Source organism: Pristiophorus japonicus, chromosome 1 (genome assembly GCF_044704955.1).
Source record: "Pristiophorus japonicus isolate sPriJap1 chromosome 1, sPriJap1.hap1, whole genome shotgun sequence".
NCBI classification, from domain to species: Eukaryota; Metazoa; Chordata; class Chondrichthyes; family Pristiophoridae; genus Pristiophorus; species Pristiophorus japonicus.
In genome coordinates, this window is record NC_091977.1 from 82725074 (window position 1) to 82744038 (window position 18965).

An 18965-nucleotide genomic window follows, 5' to 3' on the forward strand; every position below is an offset into this window, starting at 1 on the left:
TTGCAAGCACCTTCAGCCAAAAGTGGCAAGCAATCATACTTGGCCTACTCCTGAGGTGACATTAAGAATCAGAGTATACTACACACAGCAAAGGTTATGGACCCTGGCAACATCCTGGTTGTAGTGAAGACCTGCACGCTAGAACTGCTGCCCAAGTAGCCAAACAGATTCAGTGCAGCTATGATGCAGGCATGCACCAAATAATGCAGAAAATTGTCCCGGTATATCTTATTCACAAAAAACAGGAAAGATTTAACCCAGCCAATTACCAGCCTATCAGCCTCCCCCAATCATCAGCATCAGCAAAGAGGAGGAAATCATTTATAATGCATCAAGCAACACCTATTCACCAATAACCTGCTCGCTGAAGCTCAGTTCCGGTTCTGCTAGAACCACTCTGCTTCTGACGTCATTGCAGCCTTTACACAGGTAGAGATATCCATGCAGTATTCAATTGAGTATAGCACCAAAGGGCCATAGCAAAACTGAGGTCAATGAGAAAATACTCTTGTGACTTGAGTCATATCTAACACAAAGGAAAATGGTCATGGCTGTCAGAAGGATATCAACACAGCTGCGGATTTCACTGCCGGAGTTCCTCAGGGCTGCTTTCTCAGGCTATCCATCTTCACCTGCTTCAATTACCTTAAGCTCATAAGCTCAATACTGAGCCCAATATCCACTCCTTGCATCACCAGCGCATTGTGGCTGTAGTATGCAACATCTATGGTGAACTGCACTGCAGTAACTTACCATTGTTATTTTGACAGCAACTCCCAGCCCGTAACCTCTGCTACTAAGAAGGACAAGAATAATAATTTAAAGGGGAAACTATTATTTCCAAGTCGCACACTGGACATATGTTAGCATTCCTTCAGGTTGCTGATTGAAAATCCTGGAACTTCCTAAATATTACCTTTGTGAGAGCTCCAGCACCACAAAGGTTGCAGCAGTTCAAAGGTAAGTAGGAATAGGCAATAAATGTGACATTGCCATCCCAAGAACAATTTATTTTAAAACAACAAGATTTCAGTGATGAATCGGTATCTGGCAACACCTCAATTTTAAAATGCTCATCAGTTTTCAAATCCCATCTCTATAATCTCCTCCAGCCCTACAACCCTCCGGGATCTCTGAATTCCTCCAATTCTGGCCTCTTGCGTACCCCCGATTTTAATCACTCCTCCATTGGCTTGTGTGCCTTCAGCTGCCTAGGCCCCAATCTCTGGAATTCCCTTCATAAACCTCTCCACCTGTAAGATGCTCCTTAAAACTTACCTCTGACCAAGCTTTTGGTCTGCACCTGGGCAGGACCGGAACCAATGTCCTAGGGGGAGTGTTTGCTAGTGCTGTTGGGGAGAAGTTAAACTAATCTGGCAGGGGGATGGGAACCTATGCAGGGAGACAGAGGGAAATAAAATGGAGGCAGAAACAAAAGATAGAAAGGAGAAAAGCAAAAGTGGAGGGCAGAGAAACACATGGCAAAAAACAAAAAGGGCCACATTACAGCAAAATTCTAAAGGGGCAAAGTGTGTCAAAAAGACAAGCCTGAAGGCTCTGTGCCTCAATGCAAGGAGTATCCAGAAGAAGGTGGACGAATTAACTGCGCAGATAGCAGTTAACAGATATGATGTAATTGGCATCACGGAGACATGGCTCCAGGGTGACCAAGGCTGGGAACTCAACATCCAGGGGTATTCAACATTTAGGAAGGATAGACAGAAAGGAAAAGGAGGCAGGGTGGCATTGCTGGTTAAAGAGGAAATTAATGCAATAGTAAGGAAGGATATTAGCTTGGATGATGTGGATCGGTATGGGTGGAGCTGCGGAATACCAAAAGGCAGAAAACACTAGTGGGAGTTGTGTACAGACCACCAAACAGTTGTAGTGAGGTTGGGGACAGCAGCAAACAAGAAATAAGGGATGTGTGCAATAAAGGTACAGCAGTTATCATGGGCGACTTTAATCTACATACTGATTGGGCGAACCAAACTGGTAGCAATGCGGTGGAGGAGGATTTTGTGGAGTGTATTAGGGATGGTTTTCTAGACCAATATGTCGAGGAACCAACCAGAGAGCTGGCCATCCTAGATTGGGTGTTGTGTAATGAGAAGGGACTAATTAGCAATCTTGGTGTGCGAGGCCCCTTGGGGAAGAGTGACCATAATACGGTAGAATTCTTTATTAAGATGGAGTGTGACACAGTTAATTCAGAAACTAGGGTCTTGAACTTAAGGAAAGGCAACTTCGATAGTATGAGGCGTGAATTGGCTAGAATAGACTGGCAAATGATACTTAAAGGGTTGACGGTGGATAGGCAATGGCAGACATTTAAATATCACATGGATGAACTTCAACAATTGTACATCCCTGTCTGGAGTAAAAGCAAAACGGGGAAGGTGGCTTAACCGTGGCTAACAAGGGAAATTAAGGAGTGTGTTAAATCCAAGGAAGAGGCATATAAATTGGCCAGAAAAAGCAGCAAACCTGAGGACTGGGAAAAATTTTGAATTCAGCAGAGGAGGACTAAGGGTTTAATTAAGAGGGGAAAATAGAGTATGAGAGGAAGCTTGCCAGGAACATAAAAACTGACCACAAAAGCTTCTATAGATATGTGAAGAGAAAAAGATTAGTGATGACAAACGTAGGTCCCTTGCAATCGGATTCAGGTGAATTTATAATGGGGAACAAAGAAATGGCAGACCAATTGAACAAATACTTTGGTTCTGTCTTCACGAAGGAAGACACAAATAACCTTCCGGATGTACTAGGGGACCGAGGGTCTAATGAGAAAGAGGAACTGAAGGATATCCTTATTAGGCGGGAAATTGTATTAGGGAAAATGATGGGATTGAAAGCCAATAAATCCCCGGGGCCCGATAGTCTGCATCCCAGAGTACTTAAGGAAGTGGCCCTAGAAATAGTGGATGCATTGGTGATCATTATCCAACAGTCTATTGACTCGGAATCAGTTCCTATGGACTGCAGGGTAGCTAATGTAACACTTTTTAAAAAGGGAGGGAGAGAGAAAGTGGGTAATTATAGACCGGTTAGCCTGACATCAGTGGTGGGGAAAATGTTGGAATCAATTATTAAGGATGAAATAGCAGCGTTCACCAGGCTGATTCCTGGGATAGCTGGACTAACATGAGGAGAGACTGGATCAACTGGGCCTTTATACATTGGAGTTTAGGAAGGATGAGAGGGGATCTCATAGAAACGTATAAGATTCTTTCGAGACTGGACAGGTTAGATGCGGGAAGAATGTTCCCAATGTTGGGGAAGTCCAGAACCAGAGGACACAGTCTTAGGATAAGGGGCAGGCCATTTGGGACTGAGATGAGGAGAAACTTCTTCACTCAGAGTTGTTAACCTATGGAATTCCCTGCCGCAGAGAGTTGTTGATGCCAGTTCAATGGATATATTCAAGAGGGAGTTAGATATGGCCCTAACGGCTAAAGGGATCAAGGGGTATGGAGAGAAAGCAGGAAAGGGGTACTGAGGGAATGATCAGCCATGATCTTATTGAATGGTGGTGCAAGCTCAAAGGGTCGAATGGCCTACTCCTGCACCTATTTTCTATGTTTCTATGTTTACCGCTCGATCTCCAACCTCCTTTTCCTCTCCAAAATCCTTTAATGTGTTGTCGCCTCCCAAATCCGTGCCCATCTTTCTCGCAACTCCATGTTTGAACCCCTCCAATCAGGTTTCCACCTCTTCCACAGTACCGAAACGGCTCTCATCAAAATCACAAGTAACATCCCGTCACTCATCACCCTTGTGCTCGCTAACCTATATTGGCTCCTGTTTCAGCGATGCCTCTATTTCAAAATTCTCATCCTGGTTTTCAAATCCCTCTATGGCCTTGCCACTCTCTGGGCCCAGATTTCCCCAACCCCTTTTTCCGGCGCACTAACCCGAGATGCGCCGACTTTGTGCGCTCAAAAACTTACCACGATTCTGGCCGCTCTGCTGTGTGTTCCGGGTCCTGGCGTGGTGTATATAGTGCTGTGGGGGGGGGGCCGTGCTACAGGCCTGCGCTGAAAACAGTGCCGGCAGCTGTCTGCATGCGCGGTGGAGTCTGCACGCATGCACAGTAGTTCCTCGCCCTCCCAGCGCATCCTGTAGGTTGTGAGCGGTACCCGATGCTCGCCGCCCCTATCTCTGGCCAAAGGGATGACCCGATATTTGCCGCCCCTATCCCTAGCCGAGTGGCCTGCCGCACAGATTGGTTGCTGCCTTCCCTCGGAGACAAGTCCAGTCCCTTGGAGACAAGTCCGGCCCCCGGAGACAAGTCCAGTCCCTCGGGGGGGCCGAGTTAGGAAGGTAGGACTTAAGTTTTATTTTTTATTGATGGTTTTTATGCTTCTTGAATGTTGTTGTGAAGGTGTTTAGTGCTTTGCAAGGTTCTCTCCGCTTCCCTTGCCCCCCCCACCCCCTGCCCCATCTCTGGCCACCTGTGCTGATTTCTTAACTCTCCGCAAGGGTTTTCTGTGTGGCCACAAGTGGTCACATACGCTGCCCTAAGTTAGTTTGAAGCAACTATTCGCTGTCCAAACTGGCCAAAATGGCTGGTAACACCCCCTTTTGAAAAAAAAACCCTAAATAATCACTTACACTGTCGCAAATTAAATGTGCAGATTGGGGATTTTTAAGATACTCTAGAAAATTCAAGTTGCTCCAAAAAAGAAACGGAGCAACCCCTGGGCAAATTTTGGCCCTCTATCTCTAACCACTTCTGCAACAGCGGCCCTTCCCCCACCCATCCCTGATTATAATTGCTCAACCATTGGCGGCTGTGCCTTCTGTTGCCTACGCCCCAACCTCTGGAATTCCCTGCCTAAACCTCTCCTCCTCTCTTTAAGACGCTTCTTAAAACCTACCTCTTTGACCAAGCTTTTGGTCATCTGCCCTAATTCCACATTATGTGGCTCGGTGTCAAATATTTTGTCTTGTAATACTCCTGTGAAGCACCTTGGGACCTTTTACTATGTTAAATACAAGTAGGTGTTGTTGTCGATAAGTAAATGGGCCTAAAGGCTGACAAATCCCAAGATCCAATGGCCTACATCCTAGAGTTTTAAAAGGAGGTGGTTACAGAGATAGTGGATGCATTGGTTTTGATCTTCTAGAATTCCCTATACAGTCCCCATGGATTGGAAGGTCGCAAATGTAACCATGCTATTCAAGAAAGGAGGGGGAGAAAACAGAAAACTATAGACCAGTTAGCCTGACATCAGTAGTAGGGAAAATGCTAGAATCTATTACGGGTGTGGTAACAGGGCACTTAGAAAATATGATTGGGCAGAGTCAACATGGATTCATGAAAGGGAAACAGTGTTTGACAAATCTATTACGAGTATTTGGAGCTTGTAACTAGCAGGGTAGATAAGGGGGAACCTTTGGATGTAGTGTATTTGGATTTTCAGAAAACATTCGATGAGGTGCCATACAAGAAGTTATTATACAAAATTAGGGCTCATGGGGTTGGGAGTAGTATACTAGCATGGATTGGTTAACGGTCAGGAAACAGAGAGCAGGAATAAATGGGTCACTTTCGGGTTAGCAGGCTGTAACTAGTGGGGTACCACAAGGATCAGTGTTTGTGATATTTACAATCTATATCAATGACTTAGAAGAGGGGATCGAGTGTAATGTATCCAAGTTTGCCAAAGCTACGTGGAAATTAAGTTGTGAGGAGGATGCAGAGAGAAATAGGCAGGTTAAATGAGGGGGCAAAAAAATGGCAGATGGAATACAATGCAGAGAACTGATAGGAAAAATAGAAAAGCAGAATATTTTAAATGGGGAGAGAGATTGAGAAATGTTGGTTTCCAGAGGGACCTGGGTGTCCTTGTACACGAATCACAGAAAGTTAACATGCAGGTACAGCAAGCAATTCGTACAGCAAATGGTACGTTAGCCTTTATTACCAAAGGATTGGAGTACAAGAGTAAAGGAACGTCTGTAATGTATGCACCTGAGAGTTGAGAGTGGCTTAGTCAGTCACATGATGTTCACAAGACTCAATAAAACCCCAGCCAGTTGGGTTTGGGGGATCCACGAGTAGGCAGGTGGTTGTGAGTCTGGTGGATGAACTGGTAATGTGTAGTGTGATTGTTAAACCGTTTGCTAATAAGTCAACTAGTTCTTAATAGTAATGTGTTGCTAAGAATCCTTAAGCAAATAATCCATGAAGGAAATACATTACAAAGTCTTACCGCAATTAAGTGTCTAGAACTAGGCACTAAGCAGTATCAGAATAAGGGGTCGGGCACTTGGGACTGAGTGGAGGAGAAATGTCTTCACTCAAAGGTTTGTGAATCTTTGGCATTCTTTACCCCAGAGGGCTGTGGATGCTCAGTCTTTGAGCTCGATAGATTTTTTGAATATTCAGGGAATCAAGGGATATGGGGATAGTGCGGGAAGCTGGAGTGGAGTTTATTGAATGGCAAAGCAAGCTCGATGGGCCAATTGGCCTAGTCCTGCTCCTATTTCTTAAGTCCTCTGCCGAGGACCCCCGATTACAGAATCACCATATTTACACCTGTACAGTACTATGTATCGGCACAAAAGGTTCAGAAAAATCCATTATTAACTGAGTGAAACACTGACCTGTGATCCTTCCAGGTTGAATGTCTGAGCATTATGACATAACAGCATTACATCCTTCTCCAGATCTCCAAGACTCCGATACTTATGGTTGCGAATGCGGTCCTAGACAAATTCAACAGAATTGATATGTTGTTAAAAGCCTTGTGTAAAGTGCACACTTTCTATCCATCAATCTCAATTACTTTCTTTTTACATTTGTTCTTGGGATATGGGGAATATTGCCCAGACACAACTTATTGTCCATTCCAAGTTGCCTTGAGGACAATAACAGGCAACCACATAGTATGTACGGAGTGGGTGCAAGTTCCCTGAAGGACATTAATGAATCAGTTTTTTTTTTAAAAACAACAATTTAGTGATTTTATTAGTCATGTTTCTGTGCTAGGCATAAATTATCAGATTTATTCAATTTTGCAGATCATCATGAGAGGATTTGAACTCTCGGCTTCTGGGTTGGTTCAGTGCCAAAACCATTACACTACTGTATCTTTTAATTCATGAAGCAACATTTCAAGATCTCATGGGGATAAAAGGGATAAAAGTTATTTTACAGTTATATAAAAGCTCTAGAAAGACCTCAACTGGAGTAGAGACTTCTGGGCATCACATCTCAGGAGGGGTTGCAGTCTAGATTCACTAGAATGACACCAGGGCTACAAGGGTTAAATTGTGAGGACATGCTTGTATTCCCTTGCGTATAGAAGATTAAGGGGTGATCTAATTGAGGTGTTTAAGGTGATTAAAGCATTTGATTGAATAGATAGAAACGATTTCCTTTGGTGGGAAAGTTCAGAACAAGGGAGCATAATCTTAAAAATTAGCTAGGTCATTCAGGGGTGATGTCAGGAAGCATTTCTTCACACAAAGGATAATGGAAATCTGGAACTCTCCCCAAAATGCTGTTGAGGCTAGGTTAATTGAAAATGTCAAAACTGAGATTGATTGTTTTTTGTTATACAAGGGTATTAAGGGTTACAGAACCAAGGCAAGTATAAGTTAAGATACAGATCAGCCATGATTTAATTGAATGGAGAAACAGGCTCAAGGGGCTCCTACTCCTACAACATTTTTGCATTTTTAGTTCATACCAATGCTGCAGTCATAATGTAAACGCAGTCTGAATCTATACCAGGGCACAACCTTACACTGGAACCAGTCTAGAGGAGAGAGTGCTGCTCAGCTTAGCTCCAGAGTCAGTCTAATCTTGGCATCCAATCTACATCTGAAGTTTAACGATAGTACAATGTGGTTTCAGCTTTGCATCAATTCTAAACTTCTGGAATGTTAATGCATCCTAAAATGAATTGAACAGCTCCAAAGTTAGGTGTAAATGTAGGAAAGTGTAACGCTGAATTTTATAATTAGTATAATTTACACATTCTATCTCCTGCATTAGCTCTCTTACAGCTGCAAAACAAACTGGCTGTGTTTTTTTAGCTCTCTGTAAAGAATACACCAGTTGCACAATGTCTTCAACAACTTAATTGATCAAAGTCATGATCTCAACATCAACTTACCTTATAAGTGAACCAACCATCCATTTCAAGAATGCAAACTAGCTCAAATTATTTATTTTATATGGTATAATGTCCTGTTCTTATAGAACAGAGCATCCCCTAACTTAATATGATTAATTCCACAGTAGATTCACTGGTTTTTAAATATGTACAAAAACTACTGCATTTAATTGCACAATATAGAATGTGTTGAAGACAATTCTAAAAGGGCTCAACATCATACAACTGTGTATATTTCATACAAAAATCTAAGGCAGCCCAGGCATCACGTTTACCAATTGTTAAGGTCTACGTGAGAAATGAATGGTACCTCTGGGACTTGCAGAAGGAAAGGGCTGATCATACTGTCCTGAAGTCTACTAATGTTGTAGTACTATTGGTTTCTCTTTATAAAGGGGTGCCCAATGAGCTGTTGAACCAAGGCTGACTCTACAGCAATGGTTAGTTTCAGGATGAAGGAATGAGGGACTTAAAACCATATCATTTTTGCACTGGTTCTTAAGTTTTAAGAATCTATAATTAGTGCCGATAAGTTTCAGGGAAAATAGTTAGTCCTGCAAAAAAAACCATCTGGGTGCACTTCATCCTTTTTAATTGCGGTATCTGTAGAATCAAAAGATTGGTACCAAATGATACAGAATCAGTCAAAGACTGTCTTGTAATTAAAGGTTTCACTTGGTAGAATAGCAAATACATGCAAGAGGGAAACTATTGATAAGGCAAAAAAAAAAAGGAAGTTATACTGAGCTCATTGTCCCAATGGAAAAAGATTGTTAAGTAAAAAGAGACCAGCTTATTGACTGAAGTAATTAATTAGGGACAAGTTGAAGTAAATTCTCCATACGGGAGTTGTATTTTAACTTTTGTATAATCATGTAATGCAGAAACATGTGGATTGTCATAGTCAGGTTGACATATATTAAAAGTGGCAGTTTGTAAAGGGTATTGGAATTTGTAAATGCCCAAGACACAGAGTTCAGAATTGTGATGCGTTGGATCCTCAACCAAAGCATTTTTTGCAAGTACTCTGTTAAGTATATGTTAACTGCTATTTCATATACTGTATGCTTAACAAATCAATGACAGGACCTCAATGATCAAGAACCTTATTGGTTTGAGGAGTAGGTAGAACATTTGATCATAATTCAAACCAATCCTCAAATACTTGTGTGAATCTAGTACAAGAGAAACAGAAAATAAAGACTGGTAGCTGGATGGAACTAATTTAGGCACTTTTAGCTCCAGTTCTTTTTAAACGCAAGTCTTTCACAGTGATTAGGCAATCTCACTCGAGGAGAATATTGCCAGAAATAGCAAGAGTTAGGGGTAGGAGGACAGGGAGAAGAAGGAGGAAACAAAATCTAAACTTCTGTACACCGAGAAAAAAAGTTCATGCACAATCTTGTCACTGCTTAATGGGGGTCCTTAAAACAAAGGAAGGTTGCACCGAACAGGCAAAAATTCCTCATTCAGGACATTATTGCATCTAAAAAATAAGCACCATTTCATCCTTGTTTCTACATTTAGTGTGTAAACTTCTCTCCAACAAGGCCATTTACATAACCATTTACTTTTAAATAGCATTTTGAAAATAAATCTTGAAATAAATACCTTGCTCTACTTAACATTTCACATACTAAACTGGAAGATGAAAACTTGCAGGAGTTCCTCCTTTCAATTCAGCAGGACACAATGGTGACAAGTCAGTTTAAAAGTAATATCTGATTATTTGCCAGCTGTTTTAAAAAAAAAAATTTTATTTGGAAAAGAAAAACAAAATTTTATTCGGGTGTTCTGTTATGTGGTTAAATAACCTCATTTATGATCTGCCCCACCTTAATTTTTTTGAAATCCACAGGTTTTCGGATTAGCTCATAGTATTCAGGTAGCTCCTTGCGTGAAGGCAACTGGATGAAAACCTCACTCAGCTGTCGGCTCAAGCTATTACCAGGACAAATGTAAATAAAAATAGATCAGTTTTACAATTGCACATCATCAACACATTAAAATAATTTACAAGAATTCAAATTCCGTCTGCGCCCATTTCTGACATTCATTTTCATTTCAACTATAAAGTAATTACTGCATTATGTATCATAGTAAAAGTAACCCCAATTTCCATTTATGATGGAGCAGACTTTTCTGTCACTCACCCAACCTACTATTAGTCTATTGTTGTAGGTATTGCAATATTTCTCATGTGCCCATAAAGGTGCACCATGCCTATTTTGCACAAATCTATTGTTTATTTAATCAGATTGTGGAAATATCTTTTGAGCCTCCTTCAGTGATAAATAATTGTGGTTATTGAGTTAAAAACTCCTGGATTATCACTAACAAAGGAAGACCTATGCTACTGAACTGTAGTCTGACACACATAGTAATTATACACCAATGAATCACTAATACAGGAAATACCTAGAAAAAAAACTAAACACGAGAGCTAGGTCATTTTATACTCCAGTCATATGACTAGGGTCACTGGCTGAAATCCTATACCAAAGTTGCACATACATCAAAGCTACCCCAAGTCTATAGGAGTAGCCTGAAAGGACACTGCAACACATTTGTTTTGAGGTGGTTATGCGTTGCAACAATTCTAGTATAACTCGCTGGCATCTCAACATTGACTATCACGAGAAATGAAGAGCTGAATTCGCGGCCCCTGCGGGTCGTATGCACGTTCCAGGTTTAGGTATGCACTGCACATTCGCCAAAACCTGGAACTTGCGGTGGGTCAAGAATCCTCTTGACAGATCGCACGAATCCACGGGAAAAGGGCCTCCGCTATTTGCCCAACTTCTGCCCAGCGAATGACCTTGAGATTTACGCTGGTAAAAGCAGGCTTAAGGCCTACTTCTACTAGCATTAGAGTTGAAAAAAAACAGAAAATATCACTCACTTATATACTAAAAACCCTGTCTATTAAGGCAAGTTTATTTTTAGCCAATAAAACATCTAAATAATGTTTTCAAAAAAATATTTTAATTAATTTTCAATATGTAATGTGTTTAAAAAAATTAATTTAATGTGTTTGTGTGTTTTTGGGGGTATTCCCATTCATACTTAAGGCAGCTCCATAGAAACAGAATTCACCATAAGTATGAATGGGGATCCCCTATTTTCATTGGTTGGGTCGGCCCCCATGATCCCAGGGGCGCTTGTGAAGCGCCTGTGCTCCTGGGCTATGTGGGCCTTTACGCAGGCCTACGCGTAGAGGCCCAGAACCACAAGTCGCCGAACCACCTGAACCAGCAGGTAAGTTCGTGGATTTTTTGCAGGTCGGAGGCATCCGCCCGTTGGAAGCCTCCGACCATAAAATATCAGCCGAAGTGTCTCTGGCAAAAGTTTTATTTGACTGATGAAATAAAATGAGTGTAAAATAAATAAAGTTGTACACAATACATTTCAAATCCACATATAGACATCTGTATATAAAGTAGTAATCCATAGTGCAGACAACTAATAAAGTGGATAATGGTAAAGAGAGCACGTGGCACCACCAGTAAAGTAACTATGTACCATCTTTAGAACATGACATTTATACAGTTTTGACTTGCCTTCCAACTCTTCAGACCAGAATGCATCAAAATCTACTCAGTTTTAATTAAATCAAACTGCATTCACCATTTAGAGAACGGGTTTTAAAATCGGAGGTTGAGGAGCTTTGCTGAAGAGTTATGCACAGTCAATTCCATTTAAGAATTGCAGTGGTGTTTAGTTTGAAGTAGAGCGCAGTTTCTTTACTATTCATTATTTTGTTGCCTCTCTAAAGTCACCTCATATTTGCTTCCTTTCAAAGGTATGCAAATCCACCTATGCTGACTTCATTAACAAAGCTAGAATTGCAAGGGCACTATAGGTATAAGAAAGATATTTTCTTTGCTGCAGAGGGTAGATTTTGGAGATGCCTTGGCAATGCTTTCCCAACATGTGTGGAGGTGTGGTTTTAGCATCTGCATTGCAGATAATCGGTTGAGCAAGATCAGAGATCTGTTGACTGATAATTGGTCATTATGGATCAGCATCTTGTACTTCCCAGAACTTCAATAAACTTTTGCAACTAATTGCCAATGCAATGCATTCGGCAAAGGTTTTAATTTTTATTGCAGACATCACGTAACAATCATGGTCAACTGAGCATACATTCTACCAGAATGTGAACTAGAAAGTAATTCACTTAAGTACAGTGCTAAAAAATGTAATCTCCATTAATAAGTAGCCTGTTGTGTGTGAATAACATCTAGGCCTATCAATTGCAGCAAGATTCTTAAAAAAAAATCTGATGTAACGTAGAAACATAGAAAATAGGTGCAGCAGCAGGCCATTCGGCCCTTCGAGCCTGCACTGTCCGCCGTTCAATATCATGGTTGATCATGCAACCTCAGTACCCCACTCCTGCCATCTCTCCATACCCCCTAATCCCTTTAGCCGTAAGGGTCACATCTAACTCCCTTTTGAATATGTCCAACGAACTGGACTCAACAACTTTTTGTGGCAGAGAATTCCACAGGTTCACAACTCTCTGGGTGAAAAAGTTTCTCCTCATCTCAGTCCTATATGGCTTAGCCCTTATCTTTAGACTGTGACCCTTGGTTCTGGTCTTCCCCAACATCGGGAACATTCTTCCTGCATCTAACTTGTCCAGTTCCGTTGGAATTTTATATGTTTCTATGAGATACCCTCTCATTCTTCTAAATTCCAGTGAATATAAGCCTAGCGGATCCAGTCTTTCCTCATATGTCAGTTCTGCCATACCGGGAATCAGTCTGGTGAACCTTCGCTGCACTCCCTCAATAGCAAGAATGTTCTTCCTCAGGTTAGGAGACCAAAACTGAACACAATACTCAAGGTGTGATTTCACCAAGACCCTGTACAACTGCAGTAAGACCTCCCTGCTCCTATACTCAAATCCCCTCGCTATGAAGGCCAGCATGCCATTTGCTTTCTTTACTGCCTGCTGCACCTGCATGCCTACCTTCAATGACTGATGTACCATGACACCCAGGTCTCGTTGCACCTCCCCTTTTACTAATCTGTCACCATTCAGATAATAATCTGCCTTCCTGTTTTTGCCACCAAAGTGGATAACCTCACATTTATCCATATTATACTGCATCTGCCATGTATGTGCCCATTCACCTAACCTGTCCAAGTCCCACTGCAGCCTCTTAGCAACCTCCTTGCAGCTCGCACTGCCACCCAGCTTAGTGTCATCTGCAAAGGAGATATTACATTCAATTCCTTCGTCTAAATCATTAATGTAGATTGTAAATAGCTGGGGTCCCAGCACTGAACCCTGCGGCACCCCACTAGTCACTGCCTGCCATTCTGAAAAGGACCCCTTTATTCCCAATCTTTGCTTCCTGTCTGCCAACCAGTTCTCTATCCACGGCAATACATTACTCCCAATACCACGTGCCTTAATTATGCACACTAATCACTTGTGTGGGACCTTATCAAAAGCCTTTTGAAAGTCCAAATACACCACATCCACTGGTTCTCCCATGGTTACATCCTCAAAAAACTCTAGATTTGTCAAGCATAATTTCCCTTTCATAAATCCATGCTGACTTGATAAATAAGAGGCTGCTTCAATGTTAGAAGTTAGCCAGCTTTGATTAAACAAAAGGTTGTCCACACTTAAAACTACGACGTGTAAACAAACTGATTCACCGCTAGTTCCAGTGTCATTTACAAGTTTAGATCGGAATGTGTAAAATGCACAAGAATATCCTGTCACTGCTTTCCAAATGCGCTGCTATTACATCTTTAATAATTGATGCCAGCATTTTCCCCATCACCGATGTCAGGTTAACCGGTCTATAATTACCTGTTTTCTCTCTCCCTCCTTTTTAAAAAAAAGTGGGGTTACATTAGCTACCCTCCAATCCATAGGAACTGAACCAGAGTCCATGGAATGTTGGAAAATGACCACCAATGCATCTACTATTTCTAGGGCCGCATCCTTAAGTACTCTGGGATGCAGACTATCAGGCCCTGGGGATTTATCGGCCTTCAATCCCATCAATTTCCCTAGCACCATTTCCTGACTAATAAGGATTTCCCTCAGTTCCCACTGCTCGCTAGATCCTCGGTCCCCTAGTATTTTCGGGAGGTTTCTCGTGTCTTCCTTAGTGAAGACAGAACCAAAGTTGTTGTTCAATTGGTCTGCCATTTCCTTGTTCCCCATTATGAATTCACCTGATTCTGACTGCAAGGAACCTACATTAGTCTTCACATATCTATAGAAGCTTTTGCAGTCAGTTTTATGTTCCCTGCAAGTTTGCTATCATACTCTATTTTCCCCCTCCTAATTAAACCCTTAGTTCTCCTCTGCTGAATTCTAAATTTCTCCCAGTCCTCAGGTTTTTACTGGCCAATTTATATGCCTCTTTCTTGGATTTAACATTTTCCCTAATTTCCCTTGTTAGCCATGTTTGAGCCACCTTCCCTTTTTTATTCTTACGCCACACAGGGATGTACAATTGTTGTAGTTCATCCATGTGATATTCACATGTCTGCCATTGCCTAACAACCGTCAACGCTTTAAGTACCATTCGCCAGTCTATCCTAACCAATTCACGTCTCATTACATTGAAGTTACCGTGCTTTAAGTTCAGGACCCTAGTCGCTGAATTAACTGTGTCACTCTCCATCTTAATGAAGAATTCTACCATATTATGGTCACTCTTCCCCAAGATCTAATTCCCAGAAGGACATCAAGTGCCTCCAAAATTCAAATGTTTGCATCGTTTAATCTACAAAAAATAAACTTATTTTCCACTCGTGAAGTACCAATGAGTAGAGCAGTTACCAATTATACTCAGAATAAAATATTTTATTCTAAAGAGAAGAGCTACGAGACTGATCCCTATTTCAGAGGACTGAGTTACGAAGAAAGATGGGAGAAGCTTGGGGTTTTTTCCTTAAGAGGAGGTGACAGAGGAAAAAAAAAATAGGGAAATGGAACTAAATAGCTGCACTAGAGCAGCATTAGCACAGACACAATAAATGAATGACTTCCTATATAGTTTTAAATTCTATAACTTTATAGAGACAATATATGGCAAAAAACATAGAAAAGGCAATTCTGGAGACAATACTTCAAACTAAAGTGAGTCAGACAATGGCTCCAAATTCATAACAGCTAAAGGTTCATTTAGAATCGATGCTCAGAATTAGTTCTTCACACAAAGAACTAGGCAAAAAAAAAACCATTAAATCATTTAAGGAACAGTTGGATACCGTGAAGGGGCAGGAGAATTCAGAGTCTTTTTTAGGTGGCTGAGCTATGATGTCAAATTTTGTTTGATAATGCTCCTGTGAAGAAACTTGGGAGGTTTTACTATGCTAAAGGTGCTATATAAATGCAAGTTGTTGATGATGATGATGGCATTCCCCATCAAAATCTATCTTGAGATAGAATAACTAGAGCACATTGCTACTCATTAGTCTGACTCATAATAGTATTCTGGCCTCTGAGTGAGAAAATTGTGGGCTCAAGCCCCAATGCAGACTTGAGCACATAAACTAGGTTAGCATTTTAGTACAGGGTGCTGCATTGTCAGATGCGATACTTCAGATGATATTAAAATCTATGCCTCGTCTGCTTGCTCATGTAGGGATAAAAGATCCAATGGCAGTATTCGAAGAGCAGTGAGTTCTCCTGGATAACATTTTTTCTCCCAATGAGCAGCGTCAAAAATGTATTAACTGGTAATGTATTTGCTATTTGTGAGATCTTGGTACGACATTTGCCAACATGACTGTGAATGAGTTTGAAAAGTAATTTATTGGTTGTAAATGTGCCCTGAAGATGGGGCATTGGACTATATAAATGCAAGTTCTTTATTTATTAATTGCACAATTTCTGCTAGACTGCAGTCAGAGCACAGGAAGGCAAGGTGAAATGATGTGCGGTTCGTTAATTTCAACTGCTGAACACACATGAACTACCTTTCTATCATTAAGATGGAAAGTATTTTGCAGAGAGTATTGAATATTTACTTCTTTTTCACTCAGGCGTTCCCACCCCCAAAACAGTACAAAGAAAGGAACACCATTTAGGTGGAAATGATTAGAACACTATGGGGCCGAAATTCAGAGTCCGTACAAGACCCGTTACCGGCCATGCAGCGGAATAGAGTGGCCGCCCCGAACCAAATTCAGCTCGGGGATTTTTCGGTCTGTCCCCACTTCTGCCTCGCTGTATCAAAGTGCGCACTGGCGGAATCCTGCACCTCCATCCCACACCGACCCAAATTCACCTTGAAAAATCCACGAGCCACTGGACAGTGCCTCAGACAGCTTTTTGTCGGTGCACCTTGTTTGTTCTCTCTCTGTCCTGGAGGTACGGCGACCATTAAAAGGTGAGGGCCAAATGCCATGGCCGTCATCTTAATTTTTTTCGCCGGCCGATTTCCATGTCGGCCGGACTGTTGTGCCCCTGGGTTCACAAAATCGATCAAATGTCCGCCTCATTGCTCCAGACGGTAAAAAATCGTGTGTGCGCCAGCTTTCTGGCGTGCTTGAATTTCAGCCCTTACTAATCTGAATTGAGCTAGACCAAATTAGATTAAGGATTTAATCAGAATCCTGATTCATTACTCCGGATTTTGAGGTTTAGAAAACTGGTTCTAATGAAAAACTCACTAGTGTGAGGAGACATTTAAGTCAGGAAGGAGAATTACTATTTTAATACTGTAGCACAGTTTAAAATAAGCACTAGGAGCCAGAAGGGAGAGTTGCCATTTAACTATCACAGCACTGGAGGAATGGTGCAAAGCACAGCACCAGCTGCTAGGAAAGCACTACTCTCCTCTAGATCTGTAATACTGAAATTGAACATTTTCCATTCCCCATCTGACACTAGAGTTCAATCACAACTGAAGCTGATTTCAGATTTTAAGCATGAATTTTAAACATGGAGAGAGTTCTTGTTGTCTCATCGGTAATCAAGATCAGTCACACACCGAATGTCACATTTCCCAGTTCTAAACAGACAGATCCTAGTTTTTGGACTGGTTCAGTTTTGACGGTCAATATTCAAGGCATTTTACATAATCTGCAAAAAAAAACATTACACAGTAACAAAATGCAGGGTAAATACCAAAGTGGTCTTTTCACCAATGGAAAATGCTCCTGTTCAATTACTAATCTGTGCAAACTAATGGTAATCCATTAGATTTGAATGTTGCTGCCTCCAAGGAGAGCTGCAACTAAGATCACTTAAGAAATTATTGTGCATTTTTCCATACAATTCCTTTATAATTCTAAACATAGTTGGTGCTACCTGTATTTACATTTAACATTTTCACCGCTACAAGTTCTACACTGGAAATCTGGGTTAAGTAGCTCAAGTACAAACTTAGATGCTTGGCATGAATTCGTGGAGCAATTGAAGTGCAAATGAAATACTTGGTTCGAAAAGGTAAGAATGTAAATGTGGAACTCATTTTACCTGTCTCTGTAATTTATAACTGTATCAATGATTGCATTCATCTGTTTCGTGATCCTTGGTGGATTTGGAGACAGTTTTTCAGCTGGAGGTCTTCCTCTCTTTTTCTTCTTCTTTCCATCCTCCTTTGATGAATCTTTATCTACATTTCTTCTGCGTTTTCTAGCTTTCTTCTGACGTATTTCCTCTTCCATTTCTTCTAAATTTCCATCTTCAATTGCCTAATTAAAAAAGTTAATGGTTTTGTTTCCTGTTCAAAATTTTAGGTTTAAATATCTTAAAATATCTACTTTATAAAAGCAAGTTTACTCAGAGTACAGCTGATATCTGACCCTTTAGTACCTGGGCCGAGAAACTACACTTTATTGGTCATTTCACGTTTTAAGTTGCCACCCTCCTCCAATTATAGACTCCATTCACTGGGCTGGAAATTTATCAGCCTTCCGCTGGGTTTTTCAGCGGGATTTTGTCGTTTTGGGCTGAAAACGGATCGGCGGGAAATTCACTGAAGTCTTCCACCGGCGGTTTTGAAATACTGCTGGGGAGCGGACCGCCGGCGTGCAAGAATGGAAACACCGCGTTCGCCTGAGTTTGGTCACAGTGGTGATCCGTAGATAAGTTGAAAAATAAACGCTGAGGAAAAGCAGCCCTTAGAACGACGATAGGTATGAAAAACTTCAAAAAAGGCCAGTTAAAGTTTTTTTTTGCAGCGATTTGCGACAAAAGTATCTTGTGAATGTTTTTTCAATTTTAATTTTTTGTTTTTGTGAAAAATAGCATGGGTGTCCCCCCCCCCTCCCCAGGCCCAACTTGCAGCCTCGGTCTAAATTTGAAGAGGCTCACGTTTTCCACCGAGAATCCACGTGCAATGCCCATTTTTCCTGCCAGGCATTTTTTTTCTTCTATTTTTTTAATCAATTTTCCGCTGGGGTTAATGACAGAATCTTAGCTTTTTTTTGGGCAGTAAACAGGCGGTGGTGACCTTTGATCAATTTCTTGCCCATTGTCTCTTATTTTTGCCACCATTCCCTTCAACCTGGGAGCAACAGCAAGGAGAAATGCAAACCCTCGACTCCAAACTATGTAAAAGACTTCTGTTCTCCCTGAAAACTGTCAAAAAGGTATACTTCACAAGAGACATGGGCTTCCTGATAACCTAAGTTCACAAGGGGTTAATTTATTTCTCACATAGCTCAATAACAAAGCTTTTAGGTGAAAATCCTCAGGCCTTTACGATGCAAGATTGTACATGAATAATGTGATCCCTACACCATTTCATGCAGTTCAGGTCTTCAGTTTTAAACAAAGTTTGTAGGAAAATCTTACAGCTCATTCAATTTTGGGGTTTCCAAAGACAATACTGTCAATCATCA

At 41.2% G+C, this 18965-nt stretch overlaps 1 protein-coding gene across 3 annotated transcripts in view; it reads right to left on the reverse strand.

Annotated features, from left to right (window-relative positions):
- LOC139264606 (probable global transcription activator SNF2L2) overlaps positions 1–18965 on the reverse strand; it is a 171616-nt gene that overhangs the window by 17266 nt on the left and 135385 nt on the right. For all 3 annotated transcript variants that reach the window (XM_070881356.1, XM_070881337.1, XM_070881346.1), the window contains exons 30-32: positions 17596–17813; positions 9968–10073; positions 6616–6717 (exon numbers count right to left, since the gene is read on the reverse strand). In XM_070881356.1, coding sequence (XP_070737457.1) covers positions 6616–6717; positions 9968–10073; positions 17596–17813 — 426 coding nt within the window. The remainder of the gene's footprint in view (positions 1–6615; positions 6718–9967; positions 10074–17595; positions 17814–18965) is intronic.